This window comes from Oryctolagus cuniculus, chromosome 19, assembly GCF_964237555.1.
Source record: "Oryctolagus cuniculus chromosome 19, mOryCun1.1, whole genome shotgun sequence".
NCBI lineage: Eukaryota > Metazoa > Chordata > Mammalia > Lagomorpha > Leporidae > Oryctolagus > Oryctolagus cuniculus.
The window spans coordinates 59,218,994-59,236,523 of record NC_091450.1 but is presented as its reverse complement, the minus strand read 5'-3'; the positions used below and the strand labels follow the sequence as shown (position 1 = coordinate 59,236,523).

Genomic DNA, 17,530 nt, shown 5'->3' with positions numbered 1-17,530 from the left:
GTGTAACCTGGTGGACAGCTTACTGACCCAGGACCCTGAGGCCAGGCCCACAGTGGCAGACATCATGGGCCACCCATGGCTCCATGCAGGACATGGAGCAGCTGGAACCAGTGACGAGTTTCTGTTTCTTCCACAGGAGCAGGAAGGATGGGAATTCCCATGGGGCCTCTGCCCTCCACTGTGGCTTCATGAATGGGATGACCCCTTGCCCCCTGTGCCACGCTGGGGGATCTCCCAACAGCAGGGCTTCAGCATCCCAGAAATACATAGACAGAGCCAAGTGGAGCCTGCAGTACCTCCTCAGGGTCCTGAAGCTCTAAGCTCCCTTGAGGACCTGGGATGCCAGCTGGGCCATCAAGCAGGCTCCCTGCCACCCAGGCTCCCAGCCAGTGCCTTGTGCCCAGGACTTCAGCAGGATCACAGCAAAGGGAAGCCCATGCCTCAGGCCATCCCCGGTGCTCAGAGCTGTCCCATTCTCCAGTGCCTCCAGGGACACTCAGGCTGCAACAGCAGAGCCCGTGAGTGTGCTGCTCTCAGCTCCCAACCACTGGTGCTTGCAGAAGGCCAGTCGGGGCAGACTCCTTGCCATGGGACTCCCAGTGTGAGCAGCAGTGAGTCCTGCAGGACAGACAGGTCCCAACGGGCCGTGTGGACAAGGAGCCCCGCTGCCTGTGCAGTCCTCAGCCAGGATGCTCTGTCCTCTCTTTCCACCACACTGAGCACCAACAGCAGTGAGGCTGATGTAGAAGTCAGGAGCGGCTCCCAGGGTGCCTCAGAGGAACAGAGCATCCCAGGAATGCAGCAGCAGGAGGAGGAGGCAGGGACCTCAGACACGCAGGCCAGAAAGGGCAAGGGTCGCCTGGGGATTGGCAGGAGGATCATCCAATGCTTCAGCTGGATGTGTTGTGTCCTGCCAGCCCCAGAGGAAAGCCCTTGAGTGCAGAGAGGAAAGTGGCCTCTTAGTAGCCTCTTGGGAAATGCCCCCGAGGAGGGGCCCTTCCCTGAGGAGTGAAGCAATGAAGGGATAGTCATGGACTCCTGTCTGGGAGGAGGGCAGGTGAGGAGGCAGTAAGAGAAACTGCAGGCAGAGAGGGAAGATATTGTTGCATTTTTCAGATGGCCATAAGGAAACATGTTTGCATGGTTAGGGGTCATGACCTTTTCCTAAGATAGAAGAACATGGTGTTGGATTTTGTTTAGAAGATTAATCCATGAACATCACTCCCTAGTTAAACTTCCTGTACGCAGGCTTTATTGGACCCCTCCCTTAGTCCCCCTTCTGGCTGGCAGGGGTGTCATTTTCTCACAAAAACCTACTTTTGCTTTTTCTCCCTCACCCTCATGATCCGTGTTGGGATTATGTGAGAGAACGAATGGACTTGAACTTCCCGCAGCATCGTTGGTGCCTGACGTGGATGGACTCAGCTCCATGGGAAAGGTGAGTAAGGCAGACTGCTTCTCTGGTGTTTGGAAAACCCCTGATCTTCTACATACTCATTTATCTTTTAGATTCCCCAGGTCTCTGAGCCAGTTCAAAGCGATTGGTGTGGGATGCTGGTTGTAAGATACAGGGCCCACGTTGTATGACACTCTTTGTCCTCCTCCCACTTTATTCTGTCTTTGATTATTGCCTGCACTCTGTGCTCAGGCGGCTCTCTGCCCTGGGAAGTCTTCTCACCCTGAGTTTCCTTCTCCAAGCCCAAGTTCCCAGGTCCCTGGATGAGAAACTCCTGTGACAACTTAGAGCTCCTAGATCTGAACTGAGGAGCCTGCATTGCAGACCGAGGTGGCCTCTCCCATTGAGCTGCCTTCTTGTGTGCCCCAAAGAACTCAGGACCCACATGTCTGGGAAGAAGTCACCTGGCACCTTAACTCGTGCCCATGGTTTCCGTTTTCCTGCCCAGGGTTTTCTTTGGCAAACAACATGTTGGAAGTCATTCCTGCCCAGAGCCATGCTCTTAAAGGTGACTCACAGGGGAAATTTCTATCGTCATGCCACACCCACGTTCCCCCTCTGCACATTCAACAGTCCTGCAGCAAGGACCACTTGCCCACCCTCCACACTTGGGCAACAAGAGAGTTAGTTGAGACCCCCTTTGTAGAGCCTCATTTCCAAGTTCAGACATAATGCAGGGACAGCAGGAGTGACAGAGGACTGAGGCAATGACTGCTAGGGACTGCGGGAACCCCAAAGACTCGGTGACTTCTGGGAGAATGGGGGGTCCTAAAACTCGGCTGCTGGGGGGGGCGAGGAAGGAGGAGGCAGCTGCTAGGGTCCACGTGGTGACCTAGTGATGCAGTGGCAGTGGGAGTGCCCAGGGAAGGAGCTGGTGGGGCCTGGGGACCGTGTGGTGGGGCCTGGGGGCTGCACAGAGGGCTCAAGATAACCACAGGGGAGCCCAAGAAGAAGTAGGAAGAATCCTGGGGCAATCATAGGCTGCTGAGGACCGTGCTGGGGGCCCCATGATGGGTGGCTCCTGGTGGCTGCACCCCAGTGCCCCAGCACAAAGACGTGGCTTCACTGGGTGTGCCTGAGGAAGCAGGAGGCAGCCAAGGCAGGCCATGAAGTGGTAGGTGCTGGGGAACTGTGTGGGGTGCCCAATGCTGCTCCTGGAGGGGGAAGAGGAGAGCAGGGCCTGGCCCTGGAGATTGAGGAGGAGAGTAGGGTCTGGCCCTGGTGGGTGAGGAGGGGAACAGGGTCCAGCCCTGGAGGGCAGCGAGTTGAGCTGGGCCCAGGCTCTGGTTTCAAGGTGGGGAGCAGGATCCAGGCCTGGAAGGTGACGAGCAGAGTGGGCCCAGGCCCTGGAATGCGAGGAGCGGAGCAGGGCCTGCCCAGGAGGTGAGGAGGGTAGTGGGGCCTGGCCCTGGAGGGAAGCCCTGAAGTGGGGCCCAGCCCTGGAGTGTGAAGGTTGGAGTGGGGCCCAGGTTCTGCAGGGCAAGGAGAGGTGCGGGACCCAGGCTCTGGAAGGCCAGGAGCAGAATAGGGCCTGGCCCTGAAGGTGAGGAGGGAAGTGGGGTCTGGCCCTGGAGGGAGGCTAGGGATGGGCCTGTGGGGAGAAAGGCCTGGCTCTGGAGGGGGAGGAGGGGAGCAGGCCCAGACCAAGGGTGTGAGGAGGCTTTCGGTGCCAGCACTGGAGTATGAGGAGGGGAACACTGGCCCTGGAGGTGAGGAGGGGAGCAGGGTCTGGCCCTGGAGTGAGGCCAGGGATGGACCTGAGGGGAGCAGGGCGTGGCTCTGTAGGGGAGGAGGGGAGCAGGGTCTGGACTTGGAGGGTGTTGAGGTTAGTGGGGCCCAGCCCTGGAGGACATGGAGAGGAGTTGGGCCAGGCCTGGTGGCTGGCTAGTGCCGTGCCCGAGGGGAGCAGGGCCCAGCTCTGTAGGGCATGAGAGGAGCAGCGGCCCAGCCCTGGAGGGTGGCCAGGGCTGGGCCTGAGAGGCAAAGGGTCCAACCCTGCAGGGTGAGGAGGGGAGCGGGGCCCAGCCCTGGAATGTGGTGAGGGGAGCGGGGCCTGGCCCTGAAGGACAGCAATGGGAGCTGGGCCCAGGCCCTGGTGGGCAACTAGGGGAGTGGGGCCCAGGCCCTGGAGGACAAGGAGAGTGGGGCAGCTCTGCTGGGTGTCTAGTGCCACACCTGAGGGGAGCAGGGCCTGGCTCTGTAGGGCATGGAGAAGAGAAGGAGCCCAGCCCTAGAGGGTGGCCAGGGCCCTGCCTGAGGGGATCATGGCCCTGGAGGGCAAGGAGGAGGGAGGGGTTTGTCACTGGAGCATGGCCAGGGCCCTGCCCGTGCCCTGGAGCCTATGTCCTGGGACCTGTGACCTGTGTCCTGAAGTCTGTCCTGTGTCCTTAGCCTGAGTCCTTTCTCCTGTGTTCTAAGTTGTGTAGCCTGTATCTTGTAGCCTGTGTGTTGTGTTGTAGGCCTGTGTCCTGTGGCCTCTGCCCTGTGTCCTGTATCCTGTGTCCTATGTTCTGCAGCCTGTGTCCTGTAGCCTGTGTCCTCTGTCCTATGTCCTGTGGCTGGTGTGCTGTGTCCTGTGGCCTCTGTCTTTTTTCCTGTAGCCTGTGACCTATAGTTTGTCCTATAGAGTGTAGCCTGTGTGCTGTAGCTTGTGTCCTCTATCCTGTGTCCTGTGTCCATTAGCCTGTTCATGTGGCCTGTGTCCTTGTCCTGTAGCCAGTGTCCCATTGCCTGTGTCCTATAGCATGTGTCCTGTACCCCGTGTCCTGTGTCCTGTAATCCGTGTCCTGTGTCCTCTGGCCTGTTTCTTTCTGCATGTGTCCTGTGGCCTATGACCTGTGTCCTGCTGCCTCTGTCCTCTAGCCGGTGTCCTGTGCCTTGTTCCCTCTCTCCTTTAGCCTGTGTCCTGTAGCCTGTGTCTTGTGTCCTGTAACTTGTTTCCTGTGGCCTATGTCCTGTGTCTTGTAGCCTGTGTCTTCTGTCCTGTGTTCTGTATCCTGTATCATGTGGGCTATGTCCTGTGTTCTGTAGCCTGTGGCCCTTGTCGTGTTTCTTGTTTCCTGTAGCCTGTGTCTTATGTCCTGTGTTGTGTGTCCTGTAGCCTGTGTATTATGTCTGATAGTCTGTTTCCTTTGTCCTTTGTCCTATAGGCTATGTCCTATCCTCCGTGTCCTATGGCTTGTATCCTGTGTTCTGTGTCCTGTAGCTGTGTCGTGTGTTCCATATTCTGCATCCTGTAGCCTCGGGCCTGTGTCGCGTGTCCTATGTTGTATAGCCTGTGCCCAGTGTCTTGTAGCCCCAGGCCTGTGTATGCAACCTGTGTCCTGTGGCCTCTGTCCTCTAGCTGGTGTCCTATGTCCCCTAGCCTGTGTCCTGTGTATTGAGCCTGTGTCCTGTGTCCTGTGTCCTGAGCCTGTGTCGAGTGTCCTGTAGTCTGTGTCCTGTGTCCTGAGCCTGTGTCCTGTGTCCTATAGCCTGTGGCCTGTAGTCTTTGTTCTAGAGCTGGTTTCTCTTTGTAGTAGCCTGTGTCCTGTGTACTGAAGCTGCTTTCTTGTAGCCTGTGGACCATGTCCTGTGGCCTGTGCCCTGTGCTCTGGATCCTATGTCCAGTAGCCTGATGCCTGTGACCTGTGGCCTCTGTCTTGTGTTGTGTAGCCTGTGTCCTGTAGTCCGTGGCCTATGTCCTGTAGCTGTAGCCTTTGTCCTGTGGCCGGTGTGCTGTATGCTGTGGTGCAGGATATTGGACACAGGCTACAGAACACAGGTTACAGGACCCAGGACAGAGGCCACAGGCTACAGGATTCAGGGCATAGGCCAGAGAACACAGAATATAGGACAAAGAATACAGAACCCAGGAGACAGGCTAGAATACAGGCTACAGGACATAGGTTGCACGCTACAGAACACAGGATCCATGATAAAACCACAGGATACAGGACATAGGAAACAGGCTACAGGGCACAGAACAGAGAGGCTACAGGCCACAGGCTCGGGACACAGGACACAGGACACCAGCTATAGGACAGAGGCCACAGAACACAGGATGCATACATAGGCCTGGAGCTACAGGACATAGGACACAGGCTACACACCATAGAACACAGGATACAGGATACAGGACATAGACAAATGGACATAGACCACAGACTACAAGACAAAGATAAACGCCACAGAACAGAGGCCACAGACTACGACACAGGACACAGGCTAGACCACACAGTGGGAGGGAACCACTCAGGACACAGGCTAGACCACATGGGGAGGGAACCACTCAGGACACAGGCTAGAACACAGGCTATGGAACAAGGTTATAGGCTATAGGCCACAGGATATAGAACACAGGATACAAGACATAGGACACAGGACACATACACAGGACAGAGGCAAAAGGACAAGGACACAGCAACATCACACAAGATACGGGACATATGCTATAGGAAAAAGGACAAAGGAAATAAACTACCAGACACAATACACAGGCTACAGGACCCAGAACACAGGACATAAGACACAGGATACAGGACTCAAGACACAGGACATAGGCCACAGGTTACATAGGCCACAGGTTACAGGACACAGGACATAGCCCAGATGACACAGGATATAGGACACAGAATACTGAACAAAGGACACAGGCTATGGGACACAGGTTAAAGGCTACAGGACACGAGCCAAAGGCTACAGGACACAGGTTACAGGCTATACAACATAGGACACAGGTCACAGGACAGAGGCTCAGGACAGAGGCTATGGGACACAGGACAGAGCTACAGAACACAGGATACAGGCCACAGGCTACATGACACAGGACACAGGCTACACAACACAGGCTGAAGGAAAGAGGGAACAAGACTCCAGACACTGGCTATAGGATAGTGTGTCCTGTAGCCTGTGTCCTGTAGCCACTGTCCTGTGGCCTCTGGCCTGTGTCCTAGATTGTGGAGCCTGTGTCCTGTGTCCTGTGGCCTCTGTCCTGTATCCTGTAGCTTGTCGCCTATGTCCTGTGTCCTGCAACCTGTGTCCCGTAGCCTGTGTCCTCTAGGCTGTGTCCTGGGTTCCATATTCTGTGTCGTATATCCTGTGTCCTGTGTCATCTGGGCTATGTCCTGTGTCCTGTAGCCTGTGGCCTCTATCCTGTAGCCTGTGGCCTCTGTCCTGTGACTTAAGTCACAGACTACCGGACACAATACAGGCTACAAGACCCAGAACACAGGACGTAAGACACAGGCTACAGGACTCAAGACACAGGACATAGGCCACAAGACACAGGCTACAGCACAGAGGCCACAGGCTACAGGACACAGGACATAGCACAGACACAGGACATAGGACACAGAATATCGAACACAGGACACAGGCTACAAGACACAGGTTACATGCTACAGGATATAGTACACAGGCTACAGGACATAGGCCACAGGCTACAGTACACAGGACATAGCCCAGACGACACAGGACAAAGATATAGGACACAGAATTTTGAACACAGGACACAGACTATGGGATTCAGGTTACAGGCTCCAGGATATAGTCCACAGGCTACAGGACACAGGTTACAGGATACAGGACACAGGACAAAGGTTAAACAACATAGAACACAGGGACAGGCTGCAGGACTCAGGATACAGGACACAGGACCCAGGCTACAGGACACAGGAGAAAGGCTAAAGGACGAGGACACTGGCTACAGGTCACAGGACACAGCCACAGTATACATCACACTGGGCACAGGACAAAGGCCACAGCTGCAGGATATAGGACATAGACTACAGAACCCAGGACACAGGGTTGAGGACATGAACACAGGCTGCAGCACACCGGCGACAGGACACAGGCTACACAAGATAGAACACAAGCTACAGCATTCAGGGCATAGGCCAGAGGGATACAGGACACAGGATACAGGACACAGAGCACAGAACCCAGGACACAGGGTAGAACACAGGCTACGGGACATAGGTTACACACTATAGGCCACAGGATTTAGAACTCAGGATACAAGACATAGGACACAGGACACAGGAGGCAGGACAGAGGCTACAGACCACAGGACACAGGATACTCAAGGCATACATAGGCCACAGGCTACAAGACAGAGAATGAAGGCTACATGATGCTTGATGAAGGACACAGGAAACAAGACACAGGACACAGGCTATATGACAGAGGACACAGGACACAGGTCAAAGGCTGCACGACATACTCCACAGGCTACAGGAGCCGGGCTGCAGGACACAGGATACACAACATAGGACACAGGGCACAGATTACAGGACACTGGTTAAAGGATGCAGACTACAGGACACATGACACAGGATGCAGGACACAGGACACAGGCTACAGGACACAGACTGAAGGAAAGAGGGAACAAGACACAGGACACCAGCTATAGGACAGAGGCCACAGGAGACATGACAAAGGCTGCAGGGTAAAGGCCACTGGCTACAGGACATAGGACAAAGAATTTAGGACAAAGGACACATGATACAGGATATAGGCCACAGGACATAGGCCACAGACTGCAGGACACAGGCTGCATGACATAGGACAAAGGCCAAGGTCACAGGACACCTGCCACAGGACCTAGGCCCCAGAGCTCAGAGAACAGGCTACAGAACACAGGACACACACTACAGGACATTGTCCACAGGCTATAAGAAACGGGCTTCAGGACACAGGACACAGACTACAGCAAAGAGGACACCAGCACTAGGACAAAAACTACAGGCCACAGGCTCAGGACACAGGACACAGGCTAGGGGACACAGGACACCAGCTAGAGGACAGAGGCCACAAGATTCAGGATGTGTACATAGGCCACAGGCTACAAGACACAGGACACAGGCTTCACAACATAGGACACAGGATACAGGACAGAGGCTATGGGACACAGGACAGAGCTACAGAACACAGGATGCAGGCCGCAGGCTACACGACACAGGCTGAAGGAAGAGGGAACAAGACACAGGACACTGGCTATAGGACAGAGTGTCATGTAGCCTGTGTCTTGTAGCCACTGTCCTGTGGCCTGTGTCCTAGATTGTGGAGCCTGTGTCCTGTAGCCTCTGTCCTGTGTCCTATAGATGTCGCCTATGTCCTGTGTCCTGCAACCTGTGTCCCGTAGCCTGTGTCCTGTAGCCTGTGTCCTGGGTTCCATATTCTGTGTCATATATCCTGTGTCCTGTGTCATCTGGGATATATCCTGTATCTTGTAGCCTGTGGACTCTGTCCTGTAGCCTGTGGCTCTGTCCTGTAGCCTGTGTCCTGTATGCTGTGGCCTCTTCCTGTAGCCTGTGTCCTGTGACTTGTCACAGACTACTACACAATACACAGGATATAGGACCCAGAACACAGGACATAAGACACAGGATACAGGACTCAAGACACAGGACATAGGCCACAGGACACAGGCTACAGCACAGAGGCCACAGGCTACAGGACACAGGACATAGCACAGACGACACAGGACATAGGACACAGAATACCGAACACAGAACACAGGCTACTGCACACAGGTTGCAGGCTACAGGATATAGTCCACAGGCTACGGGAACAGGTTACAGGCTGCAGGAGACAGGACAAAGGCTAAACAACATAGACAGAGGACACAGGCTACAAGACACAGGGACAGGCTACAGGACTCAGGATACAGGACACAGGACCCAGGTTACATGAGCAGGCTAAAGGACGAGGACACTGGCTACTGGGCACAGCACAGAGGCCAAAGTGTACAGCACACTGGCCACAGGACAAAGGCCAGAGCTGCAGGATATACGACACAGACTACAGAGCACAGGACACAGGGTTGAGAACATGAACACAGGCTGCAGCACACAGGCTACAGGACACAGGCTACACAAGATAGAACACAAGCTACAGCATTCAGGGCATAAGCCAGAGGCTATAGGACACAGGATACAGGACACAGAGCACAGAACCCAGGACACAGGGTAGAACACAGGCTACAGGACATAGGTTACACACTATAGGCCACAGTAGTTAGAACACAGGATACAAGACATAGGACACAGGACACAGGAGGCAGGACAGAGGCTACAGACCACAGGACACAGGATACTCAAGGCATACATAGGCCACAGGCTACAAGAGAGAGGACGCAGGCTATATGACACAGGCTGCAGGACACAGGAAACAAGACACAGGACACAGGCTATATGACAGAGGACACAGGACACAGGTCAAAGGCTACAGGACATAGTCCACAGGCTACAGGAGCCAGGCTACAGGACACAGGATACACAACATAGGACACAGGCCACAGATTAAGGACACTGGTTAAAGGATACAGACTACAGGCTACAGGACACAGCATACTCGACACAGGACACAAGCTACACGACACAAGCTGAAAGAAATAGGGAACAAGACACAGGACACCAGCTATAGGACAGAGGCCACAGCACAAAGGCTACAGGGTAAAGGCCATAGGCTACAGGATATAGGCCACAGGACATAGGCCACAGACTGCAGGACACAGGCTGCATGACATAGGACAAATGTCACAGGATACAGGTTACAGGACATAGGCCCCAGAGCTCAGAGAACAGGCTACAGAACACAGGACACACACTACAGGACATTGTCCACAGGCTATAAGAAACGGGCTTCAGGACACAGGACACAGACTACAGCAAAGAGGACACCAGCACTAGGACAAAAACTACAGGCCACAGGCTCAGGACACAGGACACAGGCTAGGGGACACAGGACACCAGCTAGAGGACAGAGGCCACAAGATTCAGGATGTTTACATAGGCCACAGTCTACAAGACACAGGACACAGGCTTCACAACATAGGACACAGGACACAGGACAGAGGCTCAGGACAGAGGCTATGGGACACAGGACAGAGCTACAGAACACAGGATACAGGCCACAGGCTACACGACACAGGGCAGAGGCTACACGACACAGGCTGAAGGAAAGAGTGAACAAGACACCGGACACTGGCTATAGGACAGAGTGTCCTGTAGCCTGTGTCCTGTAGCCACTGTCCTGTGGCCTCTGTCCTGTGTCCTGTGTCCTGTGTCCTAGAGCCTGTGTCCTGTGCCCTGTAGCTTATCACCTATATCCTGTGTCCTGCAACCTGTGTCCCATAGCCTGTGTCCTGTAGCCTGTGTCCTGGGTTCCATATTCTGTGTCCTATATCCTGTGTCCTGTGTCATCTGGGCTATGGCCTGTGTCCTGTAGCCTGTGTCCTGTGTCCTCTGTCCTGTCTCCTGTAGCCTTTGGCCTATGTCCTGTAGCCTGTGGCCTCTGTCCTGTAGCCTGTGGCCACTGTCCTGTGACTTAATGTCACAGACTACCGGACACAATACACAGGCTACAGGACCCAGAACACTGACATAAGACACAGGCTACAGGATTCAAGGCACAAGACATAGGCCACAGGACACAGGCTACAGCACAGAGGCCACAGGCTACAGGACACAGGACATAGCCCAGACTGCATAGGACACAGGATATAGGACACAGAATACCAAACACAGGACACAGGATACTAAATGCATACATAGGCCACAGGCTACAACATAGAGGACGCAGTCTACATGACACAGGCTGAAGGACACAGGAAACAGGACACAGGACGCAGGACAGAGGCTACAGGAAACAAGACATAGGACATAGGCGAAAGGACATAGTCTAAAGGACAAAGGATAAAGGCCAGTGCGTGCTCTCCTCCTCACCCACCACTGGTTGAGCTGACACTTTCTTGTTGAGAAAAATAAAGCAGAGGAAAAGAAATAATATTGTGGGAAACCGAACCTTTTATTCTGTAACAGGGTTAGCTGCAGAAAGGTCTCTGGACCTTGGACCTACAGGACACAAGACATAGGACATACGCGAAAGGACACAGTCTATAGGACAAAGGACGAAGGTCACTTCATGCTCACAGCCTCACTGTTCAGACCTCACCAAGCCATGAGCAATGTTTCCAAATCAAAGCAGATATTGTCCAAGGTCCAGAGACCTTTCTGGATCTCACCCTGTTACAGAATAAAAGGTTCGGTTCCCCGCAATATTATCTCTTTTCCTCTGTTTTATTTTTCTCAACAAGAAAGTGTCAGGTCAACCCTGGAGGGTGAGGAGGAGAGCAGGCACTGGCCTTGGAGGGCAAGGAGGGGACTGGGGCCAAGGCCCTGGAGGGTGAGGAGGGTAGCGGGGTCTGGCCCTAGAGGGCATTGAGGGGATTGAGGGGAGTGGGGCTGGGCCATGGATGGCAGTGTGGGGAGGGGAGTCCAATACTGGAGGTCTAGGAGTGGAGCAGGAACCAGCCCTAGAGGGCGTTGAGGGGAGTTGGGCTAGGCAATGGATGGCAGCGTGGGGAATGGAGTCCAATCCCTGGAGGTCTAGGAGTGGAGCAGGAACCAGCCCTGGAGGGTGTTGAGGGAAGTGGGGTCCGGCCCTGGAAGGCCAGGAGGGGAAGCATGGTCCAGCCCTGGAGGGCAGCGAGCAGAGCATGCACAGGCCCTGGAGGGCAAGGAGGGGAGCAGTGTCCGGCCCTGGGGGCCCTGGAGAGTAGTGTGGGTGGCAGGGCCAATGCCCTGAAGGGAGAGAATTGAAGTGGAGACCATGTGCTGGAGGGCAAGGAGGGGTGTGGGGTACAGGCCCTGGGGAGTGAGGATTGGAGTGGAGCCCAGACCCTGGAGGTCTAGGAGTAGAGCAGGGTCTGGCCCTAAAGGGTGTTGAGGGCAGTGGGGCCCTTCCCTGGAGGGATGCGATGGGAGGGGGCCCAGGCCCTGGAGGGATGCGATGGGAGGGGGCCCAGGCCCTGGAGGGTAAGGAGAGAGCGGTGCCCAGGCCCTGGAGGGTGAGGAGGAGATCGGTGTCCTGCTCTGTAGGGCTTTGAGAAGAGCAGGGCCCGGCCCTGGGGGGCAAAAAGGGGGCAGGGCTAGGCCCAGGAGGACGAGGAGTGGAGCAGGGTCCGGCCCTATAGGGCATTGAGGGTAGTGGGGCCTGGCCCTGGAGGGCTGGGATGGTAGGGGGTCCCATGCTCTGGAAGGGGGGGAGGGGAGTGTGGCCCAGGCTCCCAGATGAGGGCCAGGATGCCTGGGTCCTGGTGAGCCTGCTGTGTCACAACCTCATCCCGGTGAGAAGGGGCAGAGGCAGACGTGGTGGTCGGCCAGCCCATGAATGGGGACTGCAGACGCCACCCTGGGAAGAGTCGGGAGCAGGTGCAGGGCTGCACCCCTGGTTCCCTGGGAAGGGGGGGGGACGGCCGGTTTCCTGAGAGTGACCCCAGCAGGTGCCATGTGGAACCCTGATGCCATACGGAGTGTCCTGTGTGTGTGTGATCGCAGGGGGTGGTTTTGTTTTTTAGCTTCATTTTTATTTATTGGAAAGAGTGAAAGAGATAGCTCCGTTCACTGGCTCACTCCCAAACACCCACAACAGCTGGGAGCTGGGAGCTCCACCTGGTCTGGGGTGGGAGGCAGGGACATGAGGACTTGAGGCCCCACCTCGGGCCCTGCTGTGACACTGCAAACATCGCCTTCCACCCCGCTCTGAGCTGGCTGCCTGGGAGGTGCGTGTGGATCTTGCCTTCAGTGGTCGTCTGCCCAGGCCTTAAGGAAGGCCCCGCGGTCCCTGTCTGGGCTTCTCTTAGGCTAACCAGGTTTCCCAGAGGTGTTCTACCCCTGCCTGGGGTCTGGCCCCCGGGAGCTCAGTGCAGAGGGTGGCAGTGAGCTCGGTGGCCGCGGTGAGCTGTCCCCTGCACTGCACTCTCAGGACACGACAGCCCTGAGCTCACCACTGCCCCTGCACTGTGCTCCACCACGGCCCCCAGCCCACCATGGCCCCCTGCACTGTGCTCCACCACGGCCCCTGCACTGTGCTCCACCACGGCCCCAGCACTGTGCTCCACCAAGGCCCCCAGCACTGTGCTCCACCACAGCCCCCAGCTCACCACTGCCCCAGCACTGTGCTCCTCCACAGCCCCCAGCTCACCACTGCCCCAGCACTGTGCTCCACCACGGCCCCCAGCTCACCACTGCCCAAGCACTGTGCTCCACCACGGCCCCCAGCTCACCACTGCCCCTGTACTGATCTCCACCACAGCCCCCAACTCACCACTGCCCCAGCACTTTGCTCCACCACAGCCTTCAGCTCACCACTGCCCCTGTACTGATCTCCACCACAGCCCCCAACTCACCACTGCCCCAGCACTGTGCTCCACCTCAGCCCCCAGCACTGTGTTCCTCCACAGCCCCCAGCACTGTGCTCCACCACAGCCCCTTGCTCACCACAGCCCCCAGCACTGTGCTCCACCACAGCCCCTTGCTCACCACAGCCCCCAGCACTGTGCTCCACCATGACCCCCACTCATCATGGCCCCTGCACTGTGCTCCACCACAGCCCCCAGCTCACCACTGCCCCTGCACTGTTCTCTACCATGGCCCCCAGCTCACCACTGCCCCAGCACTGTGCTCCACCATGGCCCGCAGCTCACCACTGCCCCAGCACTGTGCTCCACCACATCCCCCAGCTCACCACAGCCCCAGCACTGTGCTCCACCACAGCCCCCAGCTCACCACTGCCCCAGCACTGTGCTCCACCACAGCCCCCAGCTCACCATGGCCCCCAGCACTGAGCTCCTCCACAGCCCCCAGCTCACCATGGCCCCCAGCACTGTGCTCCACCACAGCCCCAGCACTGTGCTCCACCACAGCCCCTTGCTCACCACAGCCCCAGCACTGTGCTCCACCACAGCCCCTTGCTCACCACAGCCCCCAGCACTGTGCTCCACCATGACCCCCACTCATCATGGCCCCTGCACTGTGCTCCACCACAGCCCCCAGCTCACCACTGCCCCTGCACTGTTCTCTACCATGGCCCCCAGCTCACCACTGCCCCAGCACTGTGCTCCACCATGGCCCGCAGCTCACCACTGCCCCAGCACTGTGCTCCACCACATCCCCCAGCTCACCACAGCCCCAGCACTGTGCTCTACCACAGCCCCCAGCTCACCACTGCCCCAGCACTGTGCTCCACCACAGCCCCCAGCTCACCATGGCCCCCAGCACTGAGCTCCTCCACAGCCCCCAGCTCACCATGGCCCCCAGCACTGAGCTCCTCCACAGCCCCCAGCTCACCACCTTCCCCAGCACTGTGCTCCACCACAGCCCCCAGCTCACCACTGCCCCAGCACTGTGCTCCACCACAGCCCCCAGCACTGTGCTCTCAGGACACCACTGTCCCTTGTGCTATGCTCTCACGACATCACGGTCCCCAAGCCCCCAGCTCACCACTGCCTACTACACTCATCTATTACGCCCTCTCCTGCTGCCTGCAGGAAGTCTTCTGGCACTGGAGAGACTCCTGGTCTGTTTCCTTTTAAGATTGATCGTGGACCAGCGCTGCGGCTCACTAGGCTAATCCTCCGCCTGCGGTGCCGGCACCCTGGGTTCTAGTCCCAGTTGGGGCGCCGGATTCTGTCCTGGTTATCCCTCTTCCAGGCCAGCTCTCTGCTGTGTCCCGGGAGAGCAGTGGAGGATGGCCCAGGTGCTTGGGCCCTGCACCCGCATGGGAGACCAGGAGAGGCACCTGACTCCTGGCTTCAGATCGCCACAGGGCGCCTTTGGTAGCAGCCATTTGGGGGGTGAACCAATGGAAAAGGAAGACCTTTCTCTTTGTCTCTCTCTCTCTGCCTAACTCTGTCTGTCTAAAAAGATTTATTGTGTTATTTGGAAGCGTTTCAGAGAGGGAGAGACAAACAGAGAGAGCTTCCATCCACTGGTTCACTCTCCAGATGGCCCCAGCAGCTGGGGCTGGGCCAAGCCAAAGCCAGGAGTTCCATCCAGCTCTCCATGTGGGTGCCGGGGCCCCAGCTCTTGGGCATCTTCCGGTGCTTTCCCGGGCCATCAGCAGGGAGCTGGAGCAGAGGTGGAGCAGCCAGGACCTGAACCAGCTACCACAGGATTCAGGATGCACAGGTTGCAGCCTCACTGCTGGGCCCAACCCTGGCCCGTGGAGCTATTTATTTATTTATATTTCATTGGAAGAGTTGGAGAGAGAGAGAGAGAGAGAGAGAGAGAGAGAGAGAGAGAATGAATCTTCATCTGCTGGTTCACTCCCCGGTTGGCCACAATAGCTGGAGCTGGGCTGATATGAGGCCAGGGAGGGGCCAGAGGCTTCCTCCAGGTCTCCCGTGCGGGTGCAGGGGCCCAAGGACTTGGGCCATCTTCCGCTGCTTTCCCGGGTTGTAGCCAGGAGCCGGATCGTAGGTGGAGCAGCCGGGACTCGAGCTGGCCTCTGGATGGGATGCCGGGACTGTAGGCGGTGGCTTTACCCACTATGCCTGCTGGTGCTGGCCTCAGGAGTGGTTACTTAGACTTGAGACCTGTTGGAGCAGCTCCTCTGCCTAGAGCTTCCACAGTGACCTCCGTGGCCTTCCTGCCCCTCACAGCTTGACCTTGACCTGCCGTCCACTGTCACTCACCCATGAGCCTCTTAGCTTCTGAGGCATCAGAGCTGCGTGCTTTCCGTTCTTGGCCTTGAGGGTTTATCCTTTCTCCGGAAGTTTCTTTGATGCTGCTGTTGATGCTATTTTAGGAGCAGTGTGTGTGTTTGGGTCACCCCCTCCAGCCAGGCGTCTGGGGAGACATACTGGAGCTGCTTTTTGTGGGTTGCGTGTCTGTGGTGTCCCCCAGGACACCAGCTGGGTAGGCTGAGCCCCGTGCCCGCCCCTGTGCCCTGCGATTTTTTTGCGTGTTCCCTCTGGGCTGATTGCTGCTCGGGGGTGGGGCCTTGCCATGCCAGGCTCACCAGCACGGGCCTTGGGAGCTGCCAGCTGCAAAGAGCTTTTCTGGGGCAGGCACTGGCCTGTGGGTGCGGTGCCGGTTAGGACACTCGTGTCCCATGTCAGGGGACCTGGGTCCTCCTGGCTCTGCCTCCCGATTCCAGCTTCCTGCTAGTGCAGACCCTGGGCTGCATCAAGTCCCCAGCCCAGTGCGTGCCATCGTGGACACATGGAGAAGGGTAGAAGAGCGCCCCCCCACATCAAACATTTAAAAGATCCTTTTTCCCTAAGGAGTTGGCCATCTGGCTGACGTGAGATCTGTGAAGTCTCATGTTTCAGGGTCCAGCTTGGGCTAAAACCACCAAGCCCCACTGTCTGCCACACACAGCCTGATCCCTGCTGCACACCCCCAGGATGGGGCTGCCCCCCCCAGCCCTGTGCCCTCCTGTGCACCCCCAGCTCAGCCCTGTCCCCTCTGTACCCCCAGCTCAGCCCTGTCCCCTCTGTACCCCCAGCTCAGCCCTGTCCCCTCTACACCCCCAGCTCAGCCCTGTCCTCTCCTGTGTACCCGAGCTCAGCCCTGTCCCCTCGTGTGCACCCCAGCTCAGCCCTGTCCCTTCTGCACCCCCAGCTCAGCCCTGTCCCCTCTGTACCCCCAGCTCAGCCCTGTCCCCTCGTGTGCACCCCCAGTTGTACACCTGTACCCATGGGGCTACCATGAGTCACTGGGCTGCTGGCGAGACGCTGACCGAGGCTGGCTCTGTGGGCAGTTCCTGTCCCGGTCCTCTTAGCATCGCTGGGCTGGGGCAGGTGCTGACCGAGGCTGGCTCTGTGGGCAGTTCCTGTCCCGGTCCTCTGAGTATCTCTGGGCTAGGGCAGGTGCTGACTGAGGCTGGCTCTGTGGGCAGTTCCCATCCCGGGGCCTCTGAGCATCCCTGGGCTGGGGCAGGTGTTGACCGAGGCTGGCTCTGTGGGCAGTTCCCGTCCCGGTCCTCTGAGCATTGCTGGGCTGGGGCAGGCGCTGACTGAGGCTGCTTCCTCAAGTCCTCAGGTTCCGATGCTCCCGAGAGGGGTGCAGGAGGAGACGTGCTGCAGCAGGCCTGTGCCCAGTGCCGGGGAAGTTTCTGCATCCGGCACAGACACCCTAGACCACAGCTGCATCCACGGGAGCCGCCCCACCATCAAGGCTGGCTGAGGGGCCGTGCAGGGACACCTGAGACTCTCGGGGCCTGGTCACTGCCCAGCCCAGCATCAACCTTATGTGCCTCGTGTCAGGGCCGTGGTGAGCATAATAAAGCTGCCGTCTCCTTCTGTCA

The 17,530-nt window shown here is 57.2% G+C and overlaps 2 protein-coding genes across 2 annotated transcripts in view; both read left to right on the top strand.

Annotated features, from left to right (window-relative positions):
• The window catches only part of LOC103346492 (uncharacterized), a 149,414-nt gene extending 131,884 nt beyond the window's left edge, over nt 1-17,530 (top strand). The window contains exon 11 of the mRNA XM_070063799.1: nt 1-17,530. This exon is cut by the window's left edge and continues 33,161 nt beyond it. The gene's annotated coding sequence lies outside the window, so the exon portion shown is untranslated.
• Nucleotides 1-17,530, top strand: part of LOC127490233 (uncharacterized) — an 18,661-nt gene extending 1,131 nt beyond the window's left edge. The window contains exons 1-2 of the mRNA XM_070063798.1: nt 1-1,438; nt 11,260-17,530. The exon at nt 1-1,438 is cut by the window's left edge and continues 1,131 nt beyond it. Coding sequence (XP_069919899.1) covers nt 1-937 — 937 coding nt within the window. The 3' untranslated portion in view covers nt 938-1,438; nt 11,260-17,530. The remainder of the gene's footprint in view (nt 1,439-11,259) is intronic.